The sequence below is a fragment of the Podarcis gaigeae genome (genome assembly GCF_964106915.1).
Source record: "Podarcis gaigeae genome assembly, chromosome: 7".
Classification (NCBI taxonomy): Eukaryota; Metazoa; Chordata; class Lepidosauria; order Squamata; family Lacertidae; genus Podarcis; species Podarcis gaigeae.
The window spans coordinates 67,235,123-67,260,159 of NC_139683.1; the positions used below are offsets into that span (position 1 = coordinate 67,235,123).

A 25,037-nucleotide genomic window follows, 5' to 3' on the forward strand; every position below is an offset into this window, starting at 1 on the left:
CCAAACTGCGGGAGGCAGTGGAGGACAGAGGTGCCTGGCGTTCTCTGGTCCATGGGGTCACGAAGAGTCGGACACGACTAAACGACTAAACATCATCCGTTAGCACAACACAGGATCAAAGAAACCGTTTGATATGCAAATGAAGGGGGTTCTCCCTCCCTCCCTCTGCAGATAAAGAGAGCTAAGCTTAGAGACTAGTGGGTTAGGAAGTAGATTAAGCTGGGCATTAGGTGAGCAAGGAAGGTGCTCTAAACCCCTCCATCACAGGCTCGGGCTGAATATATGTGTAAATAAACCATATGTCACAAAGACACCACAGTCTCTGCTCTGCTTCAGCTGAGGGAGTCAGGGCTCTCTCTTTCCAGCTTCCAGCCCAGCCAAAACCACACATATACAGAATATAAAGGTAAAGGACCCCGGTTAAGTCCAGTCGAATTTGACTATGCGCTCATCTTGCTTTCAGGCCGAGGGAGCCGGCCTTTGTCCACAGAGAACTTTGGCCAGCATGACTAAACTGCTTCTGGCACAACGAAACATTGTGACGGAAGCCAGAGTGCATGGAAATGCCGTTTACCTTCCCGCTGCAGCAATACCTATTTATCTACTTGCACTGGTGTGCTTTCAAACTGCTCAGTTGGCAGCCGGAGCTGGGACAGAGCAACGGGAACTCACCCTGTTGCGGGGATTCGAACCACCAACTTTCCAATTGGCTCAGTGGTTTAGACTACAGCGCTACCCACGTCCCTATGGTGCCACGTATTTCTAGCATCCCTTTTACAAATGCACTTGGGTCTTGAAGGTGACACGTATCAAGGGAACATAAAACCTTTCCTGAAGATCTGGACTTATGGCTTGTTGTGGAGATCCCCCAGAACAGTGTGTGTGTGAATCATTGTACCTAGCAAACTGCAATGCTTGTGCAAATGGAGCTATTGCAACGTCAAATCCCACCCCAGGTCACTACATTAAATCGCTTTATGGGAAGCAATTGATAATAATAATAATTTATTATTTATAATCCGCCCATCTGGCTGGGCTTCCCTAGCCACTCTGGGCGGCTTTCAACAAAATATTAAAATACAGTAATGCATCAAACATGAAAAGCTTCCCTAAACAGTGCTGCCTTCAGGTGTCTTCTAAAAGTCTGGTAGTCAGACATCTGGTGGGAGGGCGTTCCACAGGATTCATAAATCAACTCTTCGCTTTTTCACCCTCAGACCTCTCTCTCTCTTTCTCAGAGGGCCACGTTCGGGCACCTTGCATTGCCTTTCTTTCAAACCCTCCTTCTCCACAGGAGCCTCGCCCTTTTGCTGCACCTGCTCCCTTTCCCGGGGCTGATTTCCCCGCCGCCACCCGCGCGCGCCCTCGCCCCTCAGAGCGCGTGGAGGCGGCGGCGGCGGCCGCGCCATTCCGTCCTCCTGGGCCCGTCCCCTCCCGCTGCTGCCCTCAGGTTCCGCAGGTCACTCCTCTGGCCTTCGAGAGCCGGTGAAACTCCGGGCGGCGCCAAGCGAAACCCGCCTCTCCTCTGAGGAAGAAGAAGAAGAAGAGCCGAGGGGCGGGACCCGGGCGAGTCCTACCTGCGCGCGCTCTCCTTCCCCCCCTCCGCCGCCCTCCTTCCTTTCTTTCTCTCTCGCTCCCCTTTTCTTTCTCACACACAAATAGAAAACAAGGAAATGCCGCCCTGCTGGTCTCCGGAGAGCCTCTCGGGAGGAAACAGAGGAGACTCCTGCGCCCACTTCGAGCCCGAATTCTCTTCCGACGTGCCTCCAGCAACGGCGCAAAGGTCCTGAGCGCCTGGGCTTGTTGGGAGGGCCTTGCAGAGGACTCTCTTGCCAGCGCAGAGGTGAGTCCAAGGGAAATGGGAGATAAACGCCAAAACCAATAAATATAGTGTGGCTTCCGAGCAGGAGGGCTGGTGGTCCACAAACTCTTTGCCAATTCCCGCCCAGTTTGAGGTTCTGGGGTTTCATGCCGGCCTCCTCCCCGCTACTAAGGTTGCCACCTGTATTTCAGTGTGAAATGCTACGTCCTGCGTCGATAACAGTATTGTGTTTCTGAATCTCTCTTTCAATCTCTGCCAAGTTAGGGGTCCTCTCCAAACACTCTCTCTCTCCCCCCCTCTATATATAAAGGAGATCGCTCCCAAAATTAGTTGAGGGGTTTTTTTTGGGGGGGGGGGAGATCACGGGTAAAAATCCCCCATAAAAAAGGACATTAAGGGAGGCAGGTTTTTGTTTGGGGGGGGGTACAGTCTTCTGCTAGGGGGAGGGTTAGAACCTCTGTTAATTTAGTATTTTTATTGCTCCCCCTTGGCTACACCCACGCCCATCCTGTTAGGCTGCGATAGATTGTAATGGATTGCTTTGAAGTCACTTCAGAATCAGATTTTTTTGGGGGGGGAATCGCCCCCCCCAACCACCCCGCCCTGTCCTGTATTTTGCCACAGCAAAGGTAGCAGCCCTACGCACGTCAATAGACACCTGACACCTCACTCTGTCCACACAACGGGGATCTGTTTAAATATTGTGCCTCCTCTTGCTGCAAATGGGTAGAGTTTTTTGGGGAGTTTTGGGTAGGCTTTTGGATTGCAGAGAATGAGAAGGAGAGAGCAGCTCCCTCCCCCCCAAAAAATCTGGATGCTTTTTTCCCCGCTCTTGAAACTCAGCAAATCCAACTTTGCAAAGAAGTCTATTTGCAGACTGGATGGGGGTGAAAAGAGTAGCCTGCAGTCCGAACTGCCAGGTGCAGGGCAGGGCAGCATTCCTGGAGCTCTTGCGTAGAAGGAAGAAGGCAGCTTCTCCCATCATTGGGGGAAGGGCCATAGGTCAGTGCAGAAAAAGGTCCCAAGTTCAATATCCAGGAACTGATCTTGGAGCATCACTGCCGATCAGCTTCGACAGAATTGACTTAGCCTTACACGGACCCCTGGTCTGATTCTGTATAATTAGCAGCTTCCTATTTTCTTGCCACAATTGGGCATTTTTGAACCTGAGCCCTTGCTTAAAGCCGCAGCTCCATAACAAAGGCCCTTGGGTGAAATCTGTCCGTCTGAGGGGTATAAAGCAAGACAGTGATCTGTGACAACAGGAGTGGCTGGAAGAAGACTTCATTGATTGGAATCCTGGCTCCTCCACCCAACTCCCTTCTACCCAACTACCCAGGGGTCAGCAAACTTATGCTCCACAAATAACCCAGAGATGCATTTTAAATAAAAGCACACATTCTACTCATGTAAAAAACATGCTGATTTCAGGACTGAGGGGCCAGATTTAGAAGGTGATTGGGCTGGATCCGGCCCCCGGGCCTTAGTTTGCTTACCCATGAACTACCCTGATACAGTGCGCATGCTTTTTGTTACAAATGGAAAACCCCAAAACAAACAATTCCTTAGTTTCTGCAGCAGCAAGCACAGCAGGCTTTAACTCCCCATGTGGTGATGATGATGATGATGATGATTTATTATTTATACCCCACCCATCTGACTGGGTTGCCCCAGCCACTCTGGGCATCTTCCAGCATATATAAAAACATAGTAAAACATTAAGCCTTAAAAAGCTTCCCTGTACAGAGCTGCCTTCACATGTTTCCTAAATGTTATATAATTACTCCTCTCCTTAACATCTGATGGGAAGGCGTTCCACAGGGTGGGTGCCAGGACCAAGAAGGCCCTCTGCCTGGTGGAGCCCATGAGAAATAGGTTTTGACAACTGCAACATTGTTACGTATGTCTTGTATATGAACCAGTGTATGAACCAGTCTGTAGAAGATTTTAGCTGGCTGTGCTGAAGAAAGTAAACTGGTGGTGAGCTGTACTTTCCGGGGGTGGTGTGTGTACAGAATTAAAGAAGCTGCATTTCTGGGAATTACCGTATTTTTCCATGTATAAGACGATGCTTTTTGCCAAAAAAAAAAAAGAAGGCAAAAATAGGATGTTGTCTTATACACGGATAGTGAATGCAGAGGAGGGACATTAATGGCAGCAGCAAGCAGGAATTTGGCAGCGGCGATTGGGCAGGGGGTTGGTGGCTGTGGCAAGGCCTGCTGGTGATTGGCTGTGGCTGCGGCAAGTGGGTGGGTGGGCTGTTGGTGGCAGTGAGTGGGCAGGCAATTGGCGGCTGCAGCAAGGTGTGCAGTCTTCAGTGGCTGTAGCAAGTGATTGGCAGTGGCAGGCAGGCAGGTGAGTGATTGGCGGAAGTGACCTCCCCTAGCCCCCCAAAAAGCTAAACAACTTAATTTCTTAATTTTGGGTTTTAAAAAAATAGGGGTCGTCTTATACATGGGGTCATCTTATACACGGAAAAATACGCTAGTTTTTATAATTGTTTTTGATGGTTCCACATTTTAAATGAATGATTTTTGAACTGGGTATAGAGCTCTCTATTCATTTCGTTCCCATGTACAGTGGTACCTCGGGTTACATACGCTTCAGGTTACAAACTCTGCTAACCCAGAAATAGAACCTCGGGTTAAGAACTTTGCTTCAGGATGAGAACAGAAATCGGGCTCCGGCGGCAGCAGGAGGCCCCATTAGCTAAAGTGGTGCTTCAGGTTAAGAACAGACCTCCAGAACGAATTAAGTTCTTAACCTGAGGTACCACTGTATGGGTTTTGCTGATGCTTTAAAATAAAACAGGATTTTCCCCTCCATTTGTTTTTAGTATTTCTCTCATTTTTCCCCCATTAGTGTTTTCCTAACTTTCACAGCTTCAGCCTATATGAGGGTTGTGGTTTTTTACCTTTGAGGGCTTGGTAGGTCCTCTGCTAACATATGACACCACAAGCTTTAAAAAGACTACAGTTGTAGTTTGCTTACATAGAATTCTCCCCACCCCTACATATACCTCCTTTGTCTTCGTTACTAATAAATGTAATTTTGTTTTGCAAACGCTAGTCATTCAGCAAACTGAATCAATAGATTTTTTGTTTTCTGTACCTGCAGACAACTTCAGCGAGGCAGAAGATGGCTCACTCAGAGAGACCTCATCACAATACAGATTACAGACAGAGGGAGAGCCGATATATTGAAGAAAGAAATAGGAAACCGTATCCTTCAAATGGAAGGTAAGTTTAAAAAATGAAAACGGGACACAGTCAGGAAGCAGGGAGCCAAATAATGCACAGTATGCCATATTTCTCCTACTTTTTGGGGTCCATCATGCCACTTTAAACAGCCGTGGCTTTCCCCCAAAGTATCCTGGGAGTTGTAGTTTGTTAAGAGTAGTGCAGATGGAGCTGTCTTCATGGGTGATATCCAAGCCAGAAAAGGCGTCACCATGGGGACAGGGAGTAACAACTCATTCCAGTATCTTTCCATGCATGACATTATAATAGTTCTGCGTACTGGGAAAGGATGCCATTGTTATGAACGAAGGTGACTGAGGCTGCGCTCCTCTGCACACACATAAATTGGCACTCACTTGTATTTTTTGCTTCCTTCTTATAAAGGAGTGGCTGAGCCATTTGAGAACATTCCAATGCAACACAATACAAAGTCATGGCTATATTTTGCTGGCTTCTTAACATTCACATGAGCATCCATTTAGATGTAAATAGTCTCCTTCCATGAGGGAGGGGAGGAACACTGAATTATAAATATGTATGCCCTCCCTCTATTTACAATCCACTGAGGCTGCATTATTCTAAAGCATTAGACTTTTTAATATATTTATATTTTATTTTAATACAGTGGTACCTCGGGTTACATACGCTTCAGGTTACAGACTCTGCTAACCCAGAAATAGTACCTCGGGTTAAGAACTTTGCTTCAGGATGAGAACGGAAATCGTGCTCCGGTGGCATGGCAGCAGCAGGAGGCCCCATTAGCTAAAGTGGTGCTTCAGGTTAAAAACAGTTTCAGGTTAAGAATGGACCTCTGGAACGGATTTAAGTACTTAACCCGAGGTACCACTGTATATGGACGCGGGTGGCGCTGTGGGTTAAAACACAAAGCCTAGGACTTGCCGATCAGAAGGTCAGCGGTTCGAATCCCCGTGATGGGGTGAACTCCCGTTGCTCGGTCCCTGCTCCTGCCAACCTAGCACTTCAAAAGCACGTCAAAGTGCAAGTAGATAAATAGGTACCACTCTGGCGGGAAGGTAAATGGCGTTTCCGTGCGCTGCTCTGGTTCGCCAGAAGCGGCTTAGTCATGCTGGCCACACGACCTGGAAGCTGTACGCTGGCTTCCTCGGCCAATAAAGCGAGATGAGCGCTGCAACCCCAGAGTCAGTCACATCTGGACCTAATGGGCAGGGGTCCCCTTACCTTTACCACTGTATATATATATAGAGAGAGAGAGAGAGAGCGAGAGAGAGAGAGAGCGCCCAAGCGTTTAAATGAGGCAATTTCAAAGTCTTCCAGGAACTCTCTTTGCTCTGGAAATACAGCCAACCACCATTGTTGTTGGGACAGAGCTCACATTTGTGATCACCGTCACTCTTACTTTCTGGAGCATCTTATTTTCTGGCATGTGGCTTGTTTAAAAGAGGCAGCTTCATTGCTGGTGTCCAAAGGACTGCTCTCTGTTTAGTAGAAAGACTTATAAATCACACAGCTTATGTTGCACAGCTGTTCAGTGCACAAAACACAAAACCTAAAGGTCAAGGAGGTGGGGAGGAAGGGTTACTGGCCTGCCAGACTTTAACATCTTGGCACCTATGCCTACAGCCAATTGATTAATTTGTTCCTATAGGATCATATTCATTAGAAGAGAAAAGCTAGCGGCAAAGTGGGCGACGCTTCTAATTGGTGACAGTGTAGCTCGTATGCAGGACCACGGTAATTAATGTCTGCTGATTACAGTTGCATTGGTGTACTTGTAATTCTGCCAATGAGAACAGATGAATGCAAAAGATGCTAGGACTGGAAAATCTAATTGAGTGAATAAATGATGGCTTAGGGTTGGAATAATAATTAAAATAAGAAATACAAAGAACATTAAGCAAAAGCCAATAACAGTCTGGCAGTGTTAAGGTTAGTAATTCAGTAAACTTTGAAAACAAGTTTGCAGGGCTGTAGTAACCTATATGTAGGGATGCGGGTGGTGCTGTGGTCTAAACCACTGAGCCTAGGGCTTGCTGATCAGAAGGTCGGCAGTTTGAATCCCTGTGATGGGGTGAGCTCCCATTGTTCGGTCCCAGCTCCTGCCCACCTAGCAGTTAGAAAGCACGTCAAAGTGCAAGTAGATAAATAGGTACCACTCTTGCGGGAAGGTAAACGCCGTTTCCATGAGCTGCTCTGGTTCGCCAGAAGCGGCTTAGTCATGCTGGCCACATGACCCGGAAGCTGTAGTGAGATGAGTGCCGCAACCCCAGAGTCGGTCACAACTGGACCTAATGGTCTGGGGTCCCTTTACCTTTTACCTTTAGTAACCTATATGACCAAGGGCAAGCATGATAGGAGCTTAAATGCTGTTAATGTTACCTTTTAAATAATGGGGAACTCCCCCCCCCCATGCACAGAGCCTTGTTAATATTCAGTGTTAAAACCCAAAACCAAAGTGAAGACATACAAAAAGGAAATAGCCTTTACATATTCATAACAAGTAGAGACAATTTTTTTCTGCTGAAGATCTTCTTAAATTACCCAAATGCTCATAATCTAGGATGAAGAACAGCTTCCAGACAAGCAGGCCAGGTGGTTCAGCCCCCTCCAAGTCCCATATTATATTTTGACAGGTGGGTGGGGTCACCTGCTTGTCAATAACCTGACATCAACATCATGTCATTCGAAGCATTTTAAATCAAACCATGCAAGCAAAGGCATAGCTCTTTGCAAGGGCAGGGGATCAACCAATTGTCAGTGCTTGCAAAGAAACAAGAATTTACAGGTACCACTTATCAGCAATGCCTGCAAACTCATCTTTCAGCAGGGAGCTGTCATCAGCTGACCCACACCTGACATGTTTGCAGGGCATGGCTTGCAAACTATGGCCTCAAAGCCCAAATAGGGTGTATCAGCCCTAATTAGGTGGGTTAGGGGTTGCCTGCCACTATTTAAAAGGGGACACGGGTGGTGGTGTGGTCTAAACCACTGAACCTATTTGGCTTGCTGATCAGGAAGTTGGCAGTTTGAATCCACGCAATGGGGGCTCCGGTTGCTCTGTCCCAGCTTCTGCCAACCTAACAATTTGAAAGCACGCCAGTGCAAGTAGATAAATAGGTACCACTGAGGTGGGAAGGTAAATGGCATTTCTGTGCGCTCTGGTTTCCGTCATGGTGTTCTGTTGTGCCAGAAGCGGTTTAGTCATGCCCAGAAAGCTGTGTGTGGACAAATGCTGGCTCCTTCAGCCTGAAAGCGAGATGAGCGCTGCAACCCCATAGTCACTCTAGGGGCCTTTTACCTTTTTCACTATTTAAAACCATAAGAAGTGTTCGGGTGTGCCAAATCTCCACTGAAAGGGCATTCCACAGTGTGGTGCCATCACTGAGGTGTCCCTGCTCTTTGCTGCTGTCCTCTCGGTGTTGGACAGCAGAGGATTCCAGAGCAGGGTTTCAAACAATAAAGAGAGTATTTGGTGGGAAGGAACATATGGGAGAATCTATGACCTTGAAAAGTGGCGTAGAAATCACTTTTAAGTAAAATAAGTTTTAAGAAGGCGATGCTTAAGGTATCAGTTCTTTATCCTTCTCCACCTGTAGGTCACCAGAAGGAACAACGGAAAATCCTAGCTATCCCACAGCTTTTGCAGACCCTCACCAAAACAACCCAGGAACAGCTCAGGAATATGTTGATTCTTCACCACCATTGTTTTATCCTCGAAAAGAGACTTTTTCTGAGAAGTGCTCAAACCTGTGTTCAAGAAGAGGTATGCAAACATTTGTCTTATTCTACTCAATCGCATCCTTTGATCCACAGAGTTGTTTAAAGAGGAGTACAAGTGGGTCTTTTGTTGGGGGAGCAGAAAGAATAAGAGGTTTCAGCTTTCCCTGAACTCTTCCTCAGGCAGAACAAAGAACAGGAGGAGATCAAGTAATTTAAATTCACAGCTTGCAGCCAAATCCAATTTTATAACAAATGGGGGCACTTACTGGCCACACCTGGCTAGCAATCTCCTAGCATATCAAATAGTCATTGATAAAGGTTTGAAGAGCCGCAGGTTTTCACATACATCTTCAGTGACCCCAGGGAGTCAAATGTTTCAGTTTTTTTCCATTATTTGGAGAATCCAGCATGACTACATATTTCAGTGCCCTTGCTGAAAGGATGGTAATCATGATACACGGCCAATTTCATTTCTTGGGATTAAATAACAGTATGTGTCCCCTGTGCCAAACTCCTAGGCAAAAGTTGTAAAGGCAATGGAGAATGTTACCTTGGCCATCACAGTCTGTTTTTTAACAGTGTTGTGTGTTTGGCTCCATTGCTTGGAGACAGGTGCTCAGTCTGAAGCTATGATGCACACCTTTAAATGCTTACCTTGGATTACACACAGCTGAATTTACTCAACATTCAGTTTCCAGCACAGTAGTCAGATTTCATCATTTCGTGACTTGTGTTTTCTTCTCAGCACACAACACGGTTTATGAGATTGTGTCACGAGTTGTAAGCTTGAGAGAACCTTTAGGATACTGATTCTCCACCATGCACCTCAGCAAAATAAATTATCATGAGTCTCTTACAAAATTCACCTCATATGACTATTTTAAATATCTCACTAGAGGCATTTCAGCTTTGGATTTTGACAGTTATTTTTAGTTCATGCCTTAAATTCCAGCCTTCCACTCCCTTGGCCCTTTTTGAAGTTTCACCTCAGCCAAAGGGAAGTTCAGCTTCCGGCAGCAGCTGAATGTCGGCCTTTTTTGTGTGTGGCTACTCTTTCCTTGTCAGTCCGTTAATGTTATGTGACATCAAGGCATCTCGAGCTATATAGCAAAGTGAAGTTTCCTGCAGCTCATTCTGAGCTTATTACAGACATTTGGGCATTATTTCTTGCCCTCTCCCAAAATTCTCCCCTTTGATCTTCTCAAGGGAAGCAATAGCTGCCCAGTCTTGGGCGTATTTATTTACAAGTGAGTTCCATTTGTTCAATGGAACTGCCAACTAAAAAGGCTTCTAGGCTTGGCTTCTACCCAGCATGTTCACTTGGCAGGAGGAAACTAAAGAGAATTTCAAGCTGTTTTCTGTATCCTGCCCCACCCCCACCCCAGCCCAATCAAGCTCTCTCTTGGGTCCTCAGAAGTTGTGGTCAACTTTTTTTAAAAGAACATATTTATCTTACTTGATGTTAGTTGCCTTGCGATCATCCAATACCAGGGCCTGCCCAATAAATTTTGCTGCCTGAGGGCAAAAAACCCAGAATTCAGTTTAAATTACTGACAGACGTAAAGGAAAGAGGGGGCTTTGCCCTGCCGGATCTGAAACTGTACTATGAGGCATCATGCCTATGTTGGATAAAAGAATGGGTAAAATTGGTGAATACGGAGCTGCTCGACTTAGAGGGCTTCGATAATAGATTCGGCTGGCACGCGTACTTATGGAAGAACAAAAGGAAAGAACACAAGGGGTTTGCGAATCACATTTTTAGAGGGCCGCTAATCGAAGTTTGGGAAAGATATCAAAATCTGTTAGAGCCGAAAACACCACATTGGCTTTCACCTCTCGAAGTAATGAGTACAAAAACCATTAATATGAGAAGCAATTGGGCAACTTATGATCAGCTACTAACTAAGGTTGAAGGGAAATGGAAGCTAAAACTGTATGAGCAAACAAAGGAACATGTTTACGATTGGCTACATCACCATCAGGTGAATCAGATGTTTAGTAGAGATATCAAAGAAAGAGGCTATGCAGATAAAGACTCAAAATTCCAGACAGAAATAATAAACAATAAAGTGAAAATTATATCTAAGATATATAGGATGTTGTTGGACTGGAATTTAGGCGATGAGGAAGTCAAATCGGTGATGATCCATTGGTCAAGGGATATAGGTCATAGTATACAGTTTGAGGATTGGGAGAAACTTTGGAAGGAGGGGGTAAACTTTACGGCGTGTACTTCGATAAGGGAAAACGTCATGAAGATGTTTTATAGGTGGTACTTGACACCCATGAAATTATCAAAAATGTATAAGGTGGATAATAAGTGCTGGAGATGTAAAGACATAGAGGGCTCCTTCTACCATATGTGGTGGGAGTGCAGAAGGGTGAAACAATTTTGGGAGAAAGTACACACTGAATTGAAGAAGATATTAAAGTACACGTTCATAAAGAAACCAGAAATCTTTCTTCTAGGGATATTAGGACAAGAGATAAAAAAGGAAGATCGCAGATTGGTATACTATGCGGTTACGGCAGCAAGGGTAGTATTAGCCCAGAAGTGGAAACTACGGGAAACCCCAACGGTGGAGGAGTGGAGATCTAAGTTGTCGGATTACGCAGAGTTGGATAGATTAACAGGAAAAGTTAGATACATAAGAGACCAAGTGTTCACCAAAGATTGGGAAAAGTATGTAGATTATCTGGAATGTATTAGTGAAGGGCAAATAACGCTAAAGGGATTTAGAGACGCACTGTGAAAGACTAAGAGTTATTGTGCAAAGCAAACAGGAATTAGGAATCGGTATAATGACAATATAAGTAATGAAACGTGTAATTTTATTTATTGCTTCGAATGATTTACGGACAGGCTGAAGGAAGCCCCGTAAGAGACAACTATGTTATGGATGATATGGAAATGATAATTGCTGTTTATTATTTTTAATTTTTCTTTTCTGTGTATTTTCTTTGTATTTGTGTGTTACCTTGTGTTCTTTTTGGAAATAACTAATAAAAAAGAATGAGGAGGAAAAAAAATAAATTTTGCTGCCTGAGGCAAATGGCACCTACACCCCCAAGATCAATTGAGTTACAGTGGTACCTCGGGTTAAGTACTTAATTCATTCCGGAGGTCCGTTCTTAACCTGAAACTGTTCTTAACCTGAAGCACCACTTTAGCTAATGGGGCCTCCTGCGGCCGCTGCCGTGCCACCAGAGCACGATTTCTGTACTCATCCTGAAGCAAAGTTCTTAACCTGAAGCAGTATTTCTGGGTTAGCGGAGTCTGTAACCTGAAGCGTATGTAACCTGAAGCGTATGTAACTCGAGGTACCACTGTATTCTGGCACCTGATGCAATTAAAAAAAAAAAAATACACAAAACCCTCTCCCCCACACCCCTTGCTAGCAGTAACAATGCAGCATTAATAAATTAAATAACTACTTAAATGTACTGCCCTCGTGGCACCCAACATCAACTGCCTGGGGAAGATGCCTCACTCTATCCAATGACAGGGCCGTGCCTGTGCAAATATTAAGCTTTAAAGAAAGACCCATAAGGTGTTTTTACTGCGGGGTAGAGGTAGATGGTAGCTTCTCCTCTTTTTTCCTCACTTTCTGGAGAGTGGACAAGGTGGGGTGAAAGTAAACGAGCAGGCTTCTTTTTCGCTATCAAATATTAAGAATGCAGTGGATCAGATTCCTAGAAATTCCAACCAGCTGGGGAGGACAACGCCTCTGAGTATTTATGAATGAATGTCTATATTAGACCTACCAGGCCCTGAAGCAGAACAAAAAGCAGTTGCAGTGTGGATTTGGCAATCTTTTGCGATATGGTGACTGCTTGGGGTGCTTCCAGACAGATGTGGATTGTGGGACCAGTGCTCCTCTTGCATGGAAGTTTTTTTCAGCATCCTCACAATGTTATTGGTATCAAAATACCAGCCTGTCTTTCCTTCCCCAATCCGGATTTTCCCGTTATGTGGAAAATCTGATAAAATACATTGTCTGCAATATCAAACACCTGTCTCCTGGAAGCACCCTTAATGTCATTGGAGAGCAGCTGCAACCAGAGAGGAGTTATCTGATTTGGTAAGCATTATCACATTCTCATGACCTTACAGAAATGTGATGTTTGTCGTAGGCTGCAGTACATGGGACTAACTTCTGAGCACACATATATAGAATTGTGCTGTGAATCCGCATTATCCATCTACCTAATAAATAGCTCTCCCTGTGGATATAATCACATATCAAATGGGTAAGAAGACTTCTTTGTGGTTAATATGAATTCATCTGCCATAGTAAAATACCTAGTAATTTTTTCCATCACTGGTATGCCTAGAGCTTATTAGAGGTCTAGAGACCAGAGATTAGAGGTGGATCTCTGGACTTGATGAAGTGGTCTTGCTGTTTTTCAGTACCATTTTTAGCTATTTCAGTCTACAGATAGGTATGTGTTTTAAATGGTGCATTGCTTTCCATGTTTGAACAACTAGATCTACCGAGAGAGAGATTAATAGTTTTGTAAAGTCAAGCATATGTCAATTATGTTTACTCGGAGAACCTCTTTTTGATAGAATGAGCACAAACTTGAGTGTGCTTTATAGGTGGAAGGCAAGAATAAATGGAACTCTTTCAACAGTTTGACAGAAAGGGGGGGATTGCCTTAAGGGAATATTGTGAGCTTGAAAGAGATTTCAGAGTAAAAGTTGGTCTAGAAAAGGATTGCAGAGAGAGCTAAACTCTAAAATAGGATGGCATTTTGCAGAACATTAGCCAAATAAATGTATAGTCGGTTCTTCAGGCATTATCAGATTCTGAGGCTACGGTTCTGTGTCTGCTTACCTGAGAGTAAGTGTCATTGAATTCAATGGAACTTGAGTTTAAATAAATGTGTATAGAATAATTCTGTTGTGTGAATGCCCCAGGTGAAATGACTTGGGGGAAGACCTTCCTTGCAGGTTCAGTCTCCTGTTGTTGTTGTTGTTGTTGTTGTTGTTGTTGTTGTTGTTGTTGTTGTTGTTGTTGAAGACCTTCCTTGCAGGTTCAATCTCCTGTTGTTGTTGTTGTTGTTGTTGTTGTTGTTGTTGTTGTTGTTGTTGCTGCTGCTGTTGTTAATAATAATAATAATAATACAAAAAATGCTCCTCCATTGGGCAGTTCCAGATTATTCACTCACAAACATGTGCCAGCTTCCTTGCCATTCTTTCTTCACAAAGCAAGTACCTTGCTTCCTTGACCACGGCTGTTCCCTGCCTTCCGTCTTCAGTGTCACCTGTGTGCCCCCAACAAGGGCACTTCCCATTTGCAAATTAGCAAGTGACTAAATTGAATCCCATCAGCAAATAAAATTAGGATATAGCTATAAAGTGATTCCCCCCTCCTTCCCCCGGGATATGCTCATGCATTAATAAACCAGCATAAATTCATGTGTGTCTGAAAGCTACTCTTCCCCCCGCTTAACAACCAGAACATTTAATCAGAATCTTAAAGGAACTGGAACAGAGGTCAACTGCCCTAAGAAGAAGTGCATCCTTATTTTTGGGATCGAGGTGCTGTGTCAAAACTAACCACATCTCTGCCTTAAAAAAAATAATCAAATTCTGTGACTGGGAAATATATGAGAATGAACTGTGCATATAAATACTATATGCATGTATCTGCGTTTATGGGTTTTGTTTTGTTTTGTTTTTTAATGGAGTTAGGGAAAGATGCTAGCAAATCTGTATATGTAATTCAGGAGATATTTCCCTGCATGTAGAAAGCTTTTTATATATACATGCTGTGCTTCTTCCCTTGTTTTGTTTAATTTGTGATCCACCCTCATAGGGTACTAGATGGTTATGGAAGGTATGGGAATGTTGTTGTTGTTGATGACGACAACAACAACAAATAAATAACTTTCACAGTTCTGTATCTCACAGGCATGTAGCGTTAGCTTTCTACCCTTTGTCTCCTGCATTCCCTTTGTTGCTGATTTATGCCCCTTCTCCCTTTACAAAGCTGCAGAAATACGGCTCTTCCTCTCCCATCTTCTCAGCAAAAACCATGGTCCATGCCCTGAACATCCCTTTCCTAGATTTCTGCAACCTTCTCCTATCTTGTATTCCATTGAACACACACCCCTTCATCCCAGTACAGTGTTCGGGGCAAAAAGATAATTCAACTAGCTGCTTTTTTAAAGGGAATTGAAAGGGCTCTTGGACGCAGAATTTATTTTCTTTTTTCAATTCCAGTGAAGAAAGTGCTTTGAGCAAGAGTGAGACCCATGAATGCTGCCTTTAGGTCTTTTGAGGAAAGCCAGGATACTGTGAAAATAAATAAATATTGTTTCCTTCATTCCTTTTTGAGCACTGCTCCTCTGGGGTCCCTCCCTCAGGACCACAGCTTCAGCGCTTTCGGGTTTTCCTTTAAAATCCTCTAACTTCCACTTCTCAGAGCACACAGCATCTTTGTTACTTCTCTCTGATGAATCGGGCAAGTATTTTGATACTGATAGAAATCGCTGTGGGGTGAATATTGGAACTATTGTTATGGCATTCTTAGGCCTTAGTTGAACTCACTTCGAGCTGGAGGAGCAAAGAATCCCTCCGTTGGATTCTGTAACCTTCAGGGTCTTGTATTTTAGGTCATTTCAGATTGCTTGGGATCCGTAAGCATTTCTGTAAGAATACAGCTGACATAAGCTTGGATCCGGACTAAGGCTGCAATCCAAATGCCCCTTAGTCTGGCCTAGTTTTGAGTGGAGACATCCTTCTGCTTGCTTCACCTGCACAGACTTTCTGGCTAAACGTGCAGGTAGATGGAAGCCTTGCCTGCTAGTAAGGGAGGCTGTTCACGGTTTTGTGTTGCCCTCTTTGGGGAATCGGCCTTGGGAGAAAAGTTACAGGAATGTGAGAAGAGGCAGGGACAAAGAGTCAGAGTGGAAGAAATCGAGGAGACCCCATAACTCTTGGGACTCCAGGTAAAAGAGAAACCGAACCACATTTCCTCTCACCTGAGGCTCAAAGAAGTAAGATAGGGCAACACGCTGGCTGGTTGCTATGGTAGCCTCACATCCCTTACCGCTCTCCTACAATTTATTTTTAAGATTTTCCTTAAACCTTACATAATGTGAAATGCACTGGCCATCAGTGTAGGCTGTTTCAAAACAGGGGTTATGTGAGCAGCCAATAATCCGGCAGCTGCATTTTGGACCAGTTGAAGCTTCTGAAAAGTTTTCAGGGGCAGCCCTGCGAAGAGTGCATTGGGATAGTCCAGCCTGGAGGCTACCAGAGCATGGAGAACAGTGGCCAAGTCACCTCTGTCCCAAGGGATCCAATAAGCCCATTGAGGGCCACGATGGAGGAGCGGGATGTTTGGGAGATGACCTCAGTCGCGTGCAACAGCACATACCTTGTGTCAGCTAGGTTTGCATTTAGCTAGAATGCTTACTTTAGCCTTACTCACATGGCTGTTTTAGAGTGGAAAAATCCCCCTCCCAGTGTGCTATATACAATAATAATATAGTAAGTACATCAAACTTGGCTTACATTTTCGTTACTGCTTTGCGACAACAGTATTGTATAGGTGTTTGCAAGTATTGCCAAGCAACTAAGGAGGATCAACAGGGACACGGGCTGAGGACCTGCCCCTCTCCGTAATATTAGCACCCTGACATTCCTACAGACCCGTCTACCCAGAACCTCTGTTTTGGACTCAAGCATATAATAAAAAAACAGCATCTTAAGGCAGTGGAACCTGGTCTATACTTAGAAAGGTAAGGGGACCCCTGACCGTTAGGTCCAGTCGTGGCCGACTCTGGGGTTGTGGCACTCATCTCGCTTTATTGGTCAAGGGAGCTGGCGTACAGCTTCCAGGTCATGTGGCCAGCATGACTAAGCCGCTTCTGGCGAACCAGAGCAGCGCACGGAAATGCCGTTTACCTTCCCACCGGAGCGGTACCTATTTATCTACTTGCACTTTGACGTGCTTTTGAACTGCTAGGTGGGCAGGAGCAGGGACCGAGCAACGGGAGCTCACCCCGTCACAGGTATTCGAACCGCTGACCTTCTGATCAGCAAGTCCTAGGCTCTGTGGTTTAACCCACAGCGCCACTCGCGTCCCTGGAGGGTAGAAACTTAAGCTGGAGGAGAGGAGTCCGATTGGATTTTTTAAAAAAAGTTTCCCTTTTTAAAATGCAAAAATAAAAATACCCACTGCTCCAGTTGTAGAGAACTCAGGCACATCTATGAAGGTATGCAGACAAACATTGCCCTAATATGATAAAACAAACCAAGCGACTAACTGCCGCCTCTCACTTTGTGGCAGCTCATATAAATAAAAGACAGGTTTTGCAAGCTTCCTCCACAAATAGAAGGCAGGTACAATTGGCAGTTAACTTCTAGGTGGTACACTTTGTTAAGAATCTCTCTGCGACTGATCAAACTCTGCAGGCCTTCAGGGAAGCTAGGTTTTGTATTTTGGGTCATTTCAGACTGTTGGCGTCGCCTACGCATTTCTGTAAGTATACACAAGCTTGCATCCAGACTAAGGCTGCAACCCAAATGCCCCTTACTCTGGGCTAGTTTTGAGTGGAGACATCCTTCTGCTTGCCTGTGTCATTCCACCTGCGCAGACTTTCCAGCCAAACGTGCAGGTATTTGGGAGCCTCGCCTGCTAGTAAGGGAGGCTTCCTCCACAGGAAGCAAAACACAAGGCAGGTAGTCGGCAGTTAGGTGGTGCAAGAGATCAAACTATGCAGCATGAAAGTGTTACTCTGGGTAGACATTTGTTTATCCTAACCTGCCCCCAAGTGGCTAAGTAATAAATTGGTATTGCTTTAGGGAAGCCTTCGTCATTTATTTGCACTATGCATAACTGCATTTAAAACTTACTTTCTGCAGCCATTGAGTCTTCCTTTACATTTAAAGAGGGGCATAGAGTTAATTAGCTATCCACACGACAAATTTACAGGGACTTTCTGCTGGTTTTGCTCAGGCTTTTCCAACTTCCAAACTGCAAGGTTGTGAAGTCTCCCTGGGCACATTTCTCCCAACATTCAGAAGATTAATCAAGACCTTTAGTGAGTGTCTCTTCTAAAGACAGTGGTAGTGGTTCCTTGCCCCCCCCCCACTTTTATAATGGAATATATGTTATATCTCTTAAGTTGGTTGCAGACCCACCAAGTGTCCCTATTTTCCAGGGACGTCCCTGATTTAGAGAAGTCATCCTGGTTTCTGATTTGATCCTGTAATGTCCCACTTTTCCTTAGGATGTCCCTATTTTTGTTGGGGGGACGCAGGTGGCGCTGTGGGTTAAAGCCTCAGCGCCTAGGACTTGCCGATTGAAAGGTCGGCGGTTCGAATCCCTGCGGCGGGGTGCGCTCCCGCTGCTCGGTCCCAGCACCTGCCAACCTAGCAGTTCGAAAGCACCTCCGGGTGCAAGTAGATAAATAGGGACCGCTTACTGGCGGGAAGGTAAACGGCGTTTCCGTGTGCAGCTCTGGCTCGCCAGAGCAGCGATGTCACACTGGCCACGTGACCCGGAAGTGTCTCCGGACAGCGCTGGCCCCTGGCCTCGAGTGAGATGGGCGCACAACCCCAGAGTCTGTCAAGACTGGCCCGTACGGGCAGGGGTACCTTTACCTTTACCTTTATTTTTGTTGGAGGACATGGAGTTATCCAACCCTGAGCCTTCTGAAGGCAATCCTGTATAGGGAAGGGGGTTTTTTTGTTTAACGTTTTATTATGTTTTTATGTATGTTGGAGGCTGCCCAGTGTGCAACCCAATTAAGATGTGTGGGGTATAAATAGTATAATTATCACTACAGAATGGGACATCCCTATTTTCATCACAGAAATGTTCTAGTGTTTGTGGTTTGCACAACAGGTAAATAGTTACATTAAGATAGAGGCCTTTATTATACCAGACTAATGGGAAAAGATTTCAATTGTGCGTATCCCTAACCCTTTCTTGACACCAGATATTGTGTCTGGAGTAACAAGCTGCATTTCTGCAACTAAATCTAATGGAAAAATATCCACTGTCAAATAACTTGGTCTAAGAGCCAGTTTGGTGTAAACATTGGAAGTGTTAGTTGAGACATTGCGAGACCAGGGCTAAATCTCCACTCAATCATGAAGCTCGGTGGGCGAGTTTCGGCCAGTCACTCTACCCAACAGGGTGGTTTGTTCATAATGTTGTTGTTTAAAAAAAAAATTATTGAGGGTTTCTTTGTTACAAACAGATAAACAGGAAACAGTACATCCATTGTCTCCACTTTCAGTTCATAATCTTTTTCACAGTTCGTTTACATTTGGTGAGAGACATTTTTGTCATAGACTTCTTGCAGTTGGGGGGAAGCGGGATTGATGGAGATATTGTTCTTTTGTTCTATTGTCTATTCTTAGTGTAGGGAAGGTTGTGTCAGCATCACATGGTAGGTCCTTTGTGTATTTATTTATTCATTAATTTTTATTGATATTGCAAGAGGTATGGGGTTCCCAAGCTGGGTTGGTTGTGTTTATAGTACAGTGGTACCTCGGGTTACAGACGCTTCAGGTTACAGACGCTTCAGGTTACAGACTCTAACCCAGAAATAGTACCTCGGGTTAAGAACTTTGCTTCAGGATGAGAACAGAAATTGCTTGCGGTGGCATGTCAGCAGTGCATTAGCTAAAGTGGTACCTCAGGTTAAGAACAGTTTCAGGTTAAGAACGGACCTCCAGAACGAATTAAGTTCTTAACCCGGGGTACTACTGTATGTCCCAAGGTTGTGTTATATTGATTTTGTATGCTGTTGCAAGGAATAGGTCATTGCCCTGTTGTGTTGCATGTGTGTAATAAAGGGGAATCACACTGGGGTGAAGGCATCCTCTGTAGCTTGTCCCAGTGCTAGTTTGAGTTTGTTGGTTAACTTTTCTAATAGGGCAGTTTCCCATACGTGATCTATGTTCACTCCTGATAGGCCCTTCCAGTGTCTAGTTATGATATTTCTGGCTGCTGAAAGTGACTTATGAGTTCCTTGTAATGTGATTGTGTGTTGTGGCCTGGAAGGTATTTAATAGGCAGCCCCGGCCTATGTTGGACCAGCATTGCAAGGAGGCCTAAGCTTATAGCACCTTCCCAAACTCCTATTGCTGATTTACTCTTTCTGGCACAGTAGTACAAAAATAACTCACTAAGAACACTCCTCAGAATAATGTAGGTCAAATGTACTCAAGGCCTGTTTTATCAGTGTTGGGGGAGAAAGATGGCTTAATATTTGGGCCTTACACTCTGGCCTCACTTGGAATCCCAGTGGGTGCTGATTCAGAGCTCCTGGCAGAGATCATTCACTTCACCAAAAATTGTTTTGGAAGAAGTTCTGAAATGACTTCAGAAGGTCCTCTGTGCATCCTGGTTTACTGAAGTTCTGCCACTGCAAGGCACAACAACCGCCTTGAGTCCCTTCCAGCAGCTGGGAGGATTGTAAGCTTCGTACTAAAAAGTCTTCCAATGGCTGTTGCAAAGGCCTGGTGTTTCAGACAGACAACACTAGACTCTTCAAATTCTGTACAGTGAGCTAGCAGCCCTAATTTGATTCCCCTTCACTCTCCTCTTGCCTTGTTTCATGGTAGGAGCACTCTCGTTTAAGAGAATCTGGACTCTGGAAGATGTCAAGAAGTCAAACATAACAGCGTTAAAACTCTAATCTGGACTCCTACAGTTGTCAACCCAGTGCCTTGGGCGGAGCCCTCAACCATGCGATGATGAAGGCAATAACCCTTTTTTTGTTGCTGTTCACCAGCGACTGACATGCAGCCTTGCAGCATATAGGCAATTATGGCTAGTAACCATTGATGACGGGATGCGGGTGGTGCTGTGGTCTAAACCACAGAGCCTAGGACTTGCCGATCAGGTGGTCGGCAGTTCAGATCCCTGCAACGGGGTGAGCTCCCATTGCTTGGTCCCTGCTCCTGCCAACCTAGCAGTTCAAAAGCACACCAGTGCAAGCAGACCCTTGGGCTCCCTTCCAACTCTACAATTCTATGATTTGCTCTAAATTGGTTCCTGGTTGTTTCTGAGCCCAGTCAGTCCCTTTAACTATCCCAGTCACAACCTGTTAGGGGTTTAAAAGATTGCCTTCTCCCGCACAATACCCTGACTCCTCCCAGTCTAAATTGCTAGCACATTTGTAAAGCTAAGCAGGGCCTGGTAAAGTTTCAAACTGGATGGGGAACTGTTGAGATTCCTGCATAGCAGGGGGTTGGACTAGATGACCCTCAGGGTCTCTTCCAACTATGATTCTATGACTGGTCAAGATCCTTGGAGAAGACCCTATTCTCTAGCCCACCAGTGGGTGGGCATATGGAGCAGCTTTTTCAGAGGCAGCATCCACACGGTGGAACCACAAGGCAGCTTCACCTCAATGCTTTCTCTCCTTTCAACACTTGTGAAAACTTTTTAGTATTGGTTACTTTTCACATCCCAACCTGAGTTGTATGTTATTTAAGTGGCCGGGTGTGCATTCTGTGTTTTCTCTCCTGTTCCCGTGTTTAACTGTGGCAGACTAGGTTGCTTTATTTGGGTTTGTTTGTAATATGCTGCTGCTTCCATGTCCTTTTTTTGGTGGTGGGGGAGTAAAGTACATAAAAACTTCTTAGCCATTGAAAAAAATAACAGGGTTATCCTATGGTGGGAGCTTCAAAATGGCCATGCTATCTTGTGATAACTGCAGACATTGCATGACTAAATGCAGTTGGCTGTTGATGGACGAATTAGACAAGAGCTACCATTATTGTTACAGATTTGGCTCAGGCGTGGGTCTGGTAGGAAGGACCCCAAGACAAAGAATGTCTTATGTCGTGAAGCTGTTCCATGGCTTGTGCAGTTTTGTATCACTGAATGGTTTGTAATAGAAAGCACCACTCTGCGGCCTGCCCTGGAAGGCAACAAACTCCCCTTCAGTGGATTATTTTAAGCAGAGGCCAGATAGTCACCTAGCAGCTGTGGTGGTGCTGAGGTCTAAACCACTGAGCCTCTTGGGCTTGCTGATCAAAAGGTCAGCGGTTTGAATCCCCACGAGCTTCCATTGCTCTGTCCCAGCTCCTGCCAACCTAGCAGTTCAAAAGCACACCAGTGCAAGTAAATAAATAGGTACCGCTGCAGCAGGAAGGTAAATGGTGTTTCTGTGCGCTCTGGTTTCCGTCATGGTTGCGCCAGAAGCGGTTTAGTCTTGCTGGCCACATGACCCGGAAAGTTGTCTATGGACAAACGCCAGCTCCCTCGACCTGAAGGTGAGATGAGTGCCGCAACCCCATAATTGCCTTTCACTGGACTTAACCGTCCAAGGGCCCTTTACCTTTTTTTACCTTCACCTTTTCTTATCTTCAGCCAGTTGAATTATATGCCATTGCAGGTCTCTTCTCCCATACTACGTCAGGGAGAAGGCTAGGCTAGAACCATCTTCCAAACATCTACCTTGTTTAGAATATGGGCCAGTTTTCCATTATAAAACAACCCTTCCAACTTTAGTAGTACAGGTCAGGAACAATTTTACCATGCAATGAGCTGTGAGTGCAATCCAAGCCTGAGACACAGCTACCCTGCAGATCCCAGAAACCTTTGTGCGCTCCGGTAAAATGGTGGGTTTTTATCTATCGGTAATCATAGTCTGCATGATTGCACTTGAATATTTGACCAAACTGGATTTGTTGCTTGTGCCCTTTATTTTACAGGAGGGTTTTGACACTTAAAGATAGCCGATAAATAAACACACAGACATGAGTTTTTCTGCAGCAAAACTATTCAGAGGCATGGATTTATACAAGGAATATTAACTCTCCCCTCTCTTTCTCTGCAGGAATCTTGCAGTTCGTTGAAATCACACTAAACATTTTGGTGCTGGTCTGCATAGGAGCAGCTCAGGCATCCATTTCTGGCTTCACCTCCATTGGAGGCCTGGGCTCCTTCAACATCAATTCCGCCTACAGCCCCTTTGAAGGGGTAGAGTTGCAAGAGGTGAGGGACCTGGACATGCAGTTCAACCAGATGAGAGCTCCTTGCGTCTACGGCGGCGTGGCCTTCAGCCTAACACTGCTGTGCCTTACCATCCTCTTCCTCGTCGCCGGAGGGAAGCCCATCCATCGCCTCTCGGTCCGGTTGCTTGTCACGGAATGCGTCTTCGACGTCCTCGCTTGCCTGGCGTACATAGTGGCCGTGGGCCTCTACCTCCACTTTGTCCTGCAAGTCAACGCGACGGAGGTGTGCAAGAAAAGAGAGAGGCTTTATGCCAGGCGAGGCTACACATCCATGAACTGCAGCGTGCAAGGCGGAGATGCTTCCGTGGCTCTCTTTGGCCTTCTGGTGGCTTGCCTGTATTTCGCAAGCACTGTGGTCTGTTTCCTCACCATTCGGAGCGTACGGGAGTTCCAGAGGCAGGCGGCGAAGGTGCAGTACAGCCTTGAAAGGACCTACAGTGAGGGAGACCAGCACAAGGCCTACAAGAGGCCAGAAAGCATCGACAGAGCTAGGACCTTTGCCACCCTGGTGTAGCCAACGCTAGGACGACACTGTGAAGAAACACATTGGGAATGGATTGTTTTCCTGCTGCTGAAAGTTAGCCATCAATCGGAGTTGCCAAACTGCATTTTTTAAGTCGGGCAGCATAATATATATATTTTTTGTGCAAAAAAGGAAGTGTTTGTGCAAGTAATTCTAGATTTCCTTACTGTGTCGATGGGCTTGTTTTTAAATGGACTAATTGCATCTCTGCTGTGACTTGGTCTAATAAGGACTGCTTCTACTAGGCTCAGTGATGCTACCGCTGGTTTCCTGCGACAGGCTTCAGGACTGCACCTGCATTGATAGGAGAAACAGGGCTTCTTCCTACAAGAGGTTGGAAATTGATCACTTAAGGAAATGGGGTTGAAGGAAGGCAGGTAAGCAGCAAGGGGCTGCCAGGGTCTACAAAGCACACTGGTCAAGAGAGAAGGAAGAATGGAGGGCTCCAAGTCTAAATGACAATGCTTGACTATTGTGGGCTTTCAGGTCCACTCATCAGAATCCCAATGCAGTCTCTGGCTATAGGCTCATTCGTAATCGTAGTCAGTCTGGCCTAAGAAATGTCACAAGGAGGGGGGAATACTGCTTTGGGAGCTATTGCTCATTGGTATACTACTGATCACAAGTTTAATTAATGGGCTTTCGCCTCCCCTCCCAAGATTTGCCCTTTACAGTGCCTCGCAAGACGAAAGAGTTTTCTGTTTTTGAGTCGTTCCGCAAGACGAATTTCCCTATGGGCTTGCTTCGCAAGAAGGAAGCCCATAGGGAAATCTCCGGGGACCTCTTTTAAATGCTGGCGGTGGGGAGCAAAGCCTTTCGCCCCCCTCCGGCCTTCAGAAGAGGTCCAGGAAGGCCGGCGGGGGCCGAAAGGCTTTGCTCCCCACCGCCAGCATTTTAAAAGCAGTCCGGAACAGCGCTTTCCCGCTATCCTGGACCGCTTTTAAAATGCTGGCCGTTGGGAGCAAAGACCTTCGCCCACCGCCAGCCTTCCTGGACCTCTTCTGAAGGCCGGAGGGGGGCGAAAGTCTTTGCTCCCCCCCGCCGGCCTTCCTGGGATAGCGGAGAAGCGCAGCACGTTTCTCCGCTATCCCGGACGGCTTTTGAAGGCAGGCGGGGGGGGGGGGAGCAAAGACTTTCGCCCACCGCCTGCCTTCAGAAGACTTCCGCTGTCCCGGGGGCTTTTAGAATGCTGGGGGTTGGCAGCAAAGCCCTCCTGTCCCCAGAGCTTGCGGGGTGGGAGGTGGGGAGAAGGCTGTTCTGAAGGCTGGCAGTGGGAAGAAAAGCCCTTGTCTCCCCCCCCCCCCCACAGCCATCAGAAGAGGTCGGGGGACAGACTGTCCTCGGACCTGGTCTGAAGGCGGTTTCCATAGGAACGCATTGATTGATTTTCAATGCATTCCAATGGGAAACCATGCTTCGCAAGAAGAAAAAACTTGCGGAACAAATTAATTTCGTCTTGCAAGGCACCACTTTATATATAAAAAAGAAGCAGATGGCTAGCAGCCATCTCAAGATCCCGTAGCAATGAATTTCTTGAGGAGAGAGACATTGCTTTCCTTTTGGGATTGAAATGCATTGTCAACAACACACTTTTTGCCCCCACCCTCACTGCTGCTTGTGGCTCCGATTTTCCCTTTGTGCTATGTTTTTTCCCAACCTGTGTTCATGGGTTTCTTGAAATCTTTTAATACTATGGGGTTTTTTTGCCAAGTTGTTTAGCTCTGCCCACTCCTATTTGCGTGTTGTCTTTGATTGCTG

At 45.6% G+C, this 25,037-nt stretch overlaps 2 protein-coding genes across 2 annotated transcripts in view; one reads left to right on the plus strand and one right to left on the minus strand.

The window, feature by feature from the left end:
- Window positions 1–1,543: 1,543 nt before the first annotated feature.
- LOC310848379 (MARVEL domain-containing protein 3-like) lies at window positions 1,544–23,270 on the plus strand (the record flags this gene model as incomplete). Its single annotated transcript, XM_083747418.1, has 4 exons — window positions 1,544–1,843; window positions 4,940–5,061; window positions 8,637–8,803; window positions 22,579–23,270. Exons 2-4 carry the CDS (start codon window positions 4,961–4,963, stop codon window positions 23,268–23,270), a joined length of 960 nt encoding a protein of 319 aa, XP_083603544.1. The 5' UTR covers window positions 1,544–1,843; window positions 4,940–4,960.
- PHLPP1 (PH domain and leucine rich repeat protein phosphatase 1) overlaps window positions 23,155–25,037 on the minus strand; it is a 164,314-nt gene continuing 162,431 nt past the window's right edge. Inside the window, exon 18 of the transcript XR_014566282.1 lies at window positions 23,155–23,287. The gene's annotated coding sequence lies outside the window, so the exon portion shown is untranslated. The remainder of the gene's footprint in view (window positions 23,288–25,037) is intronic.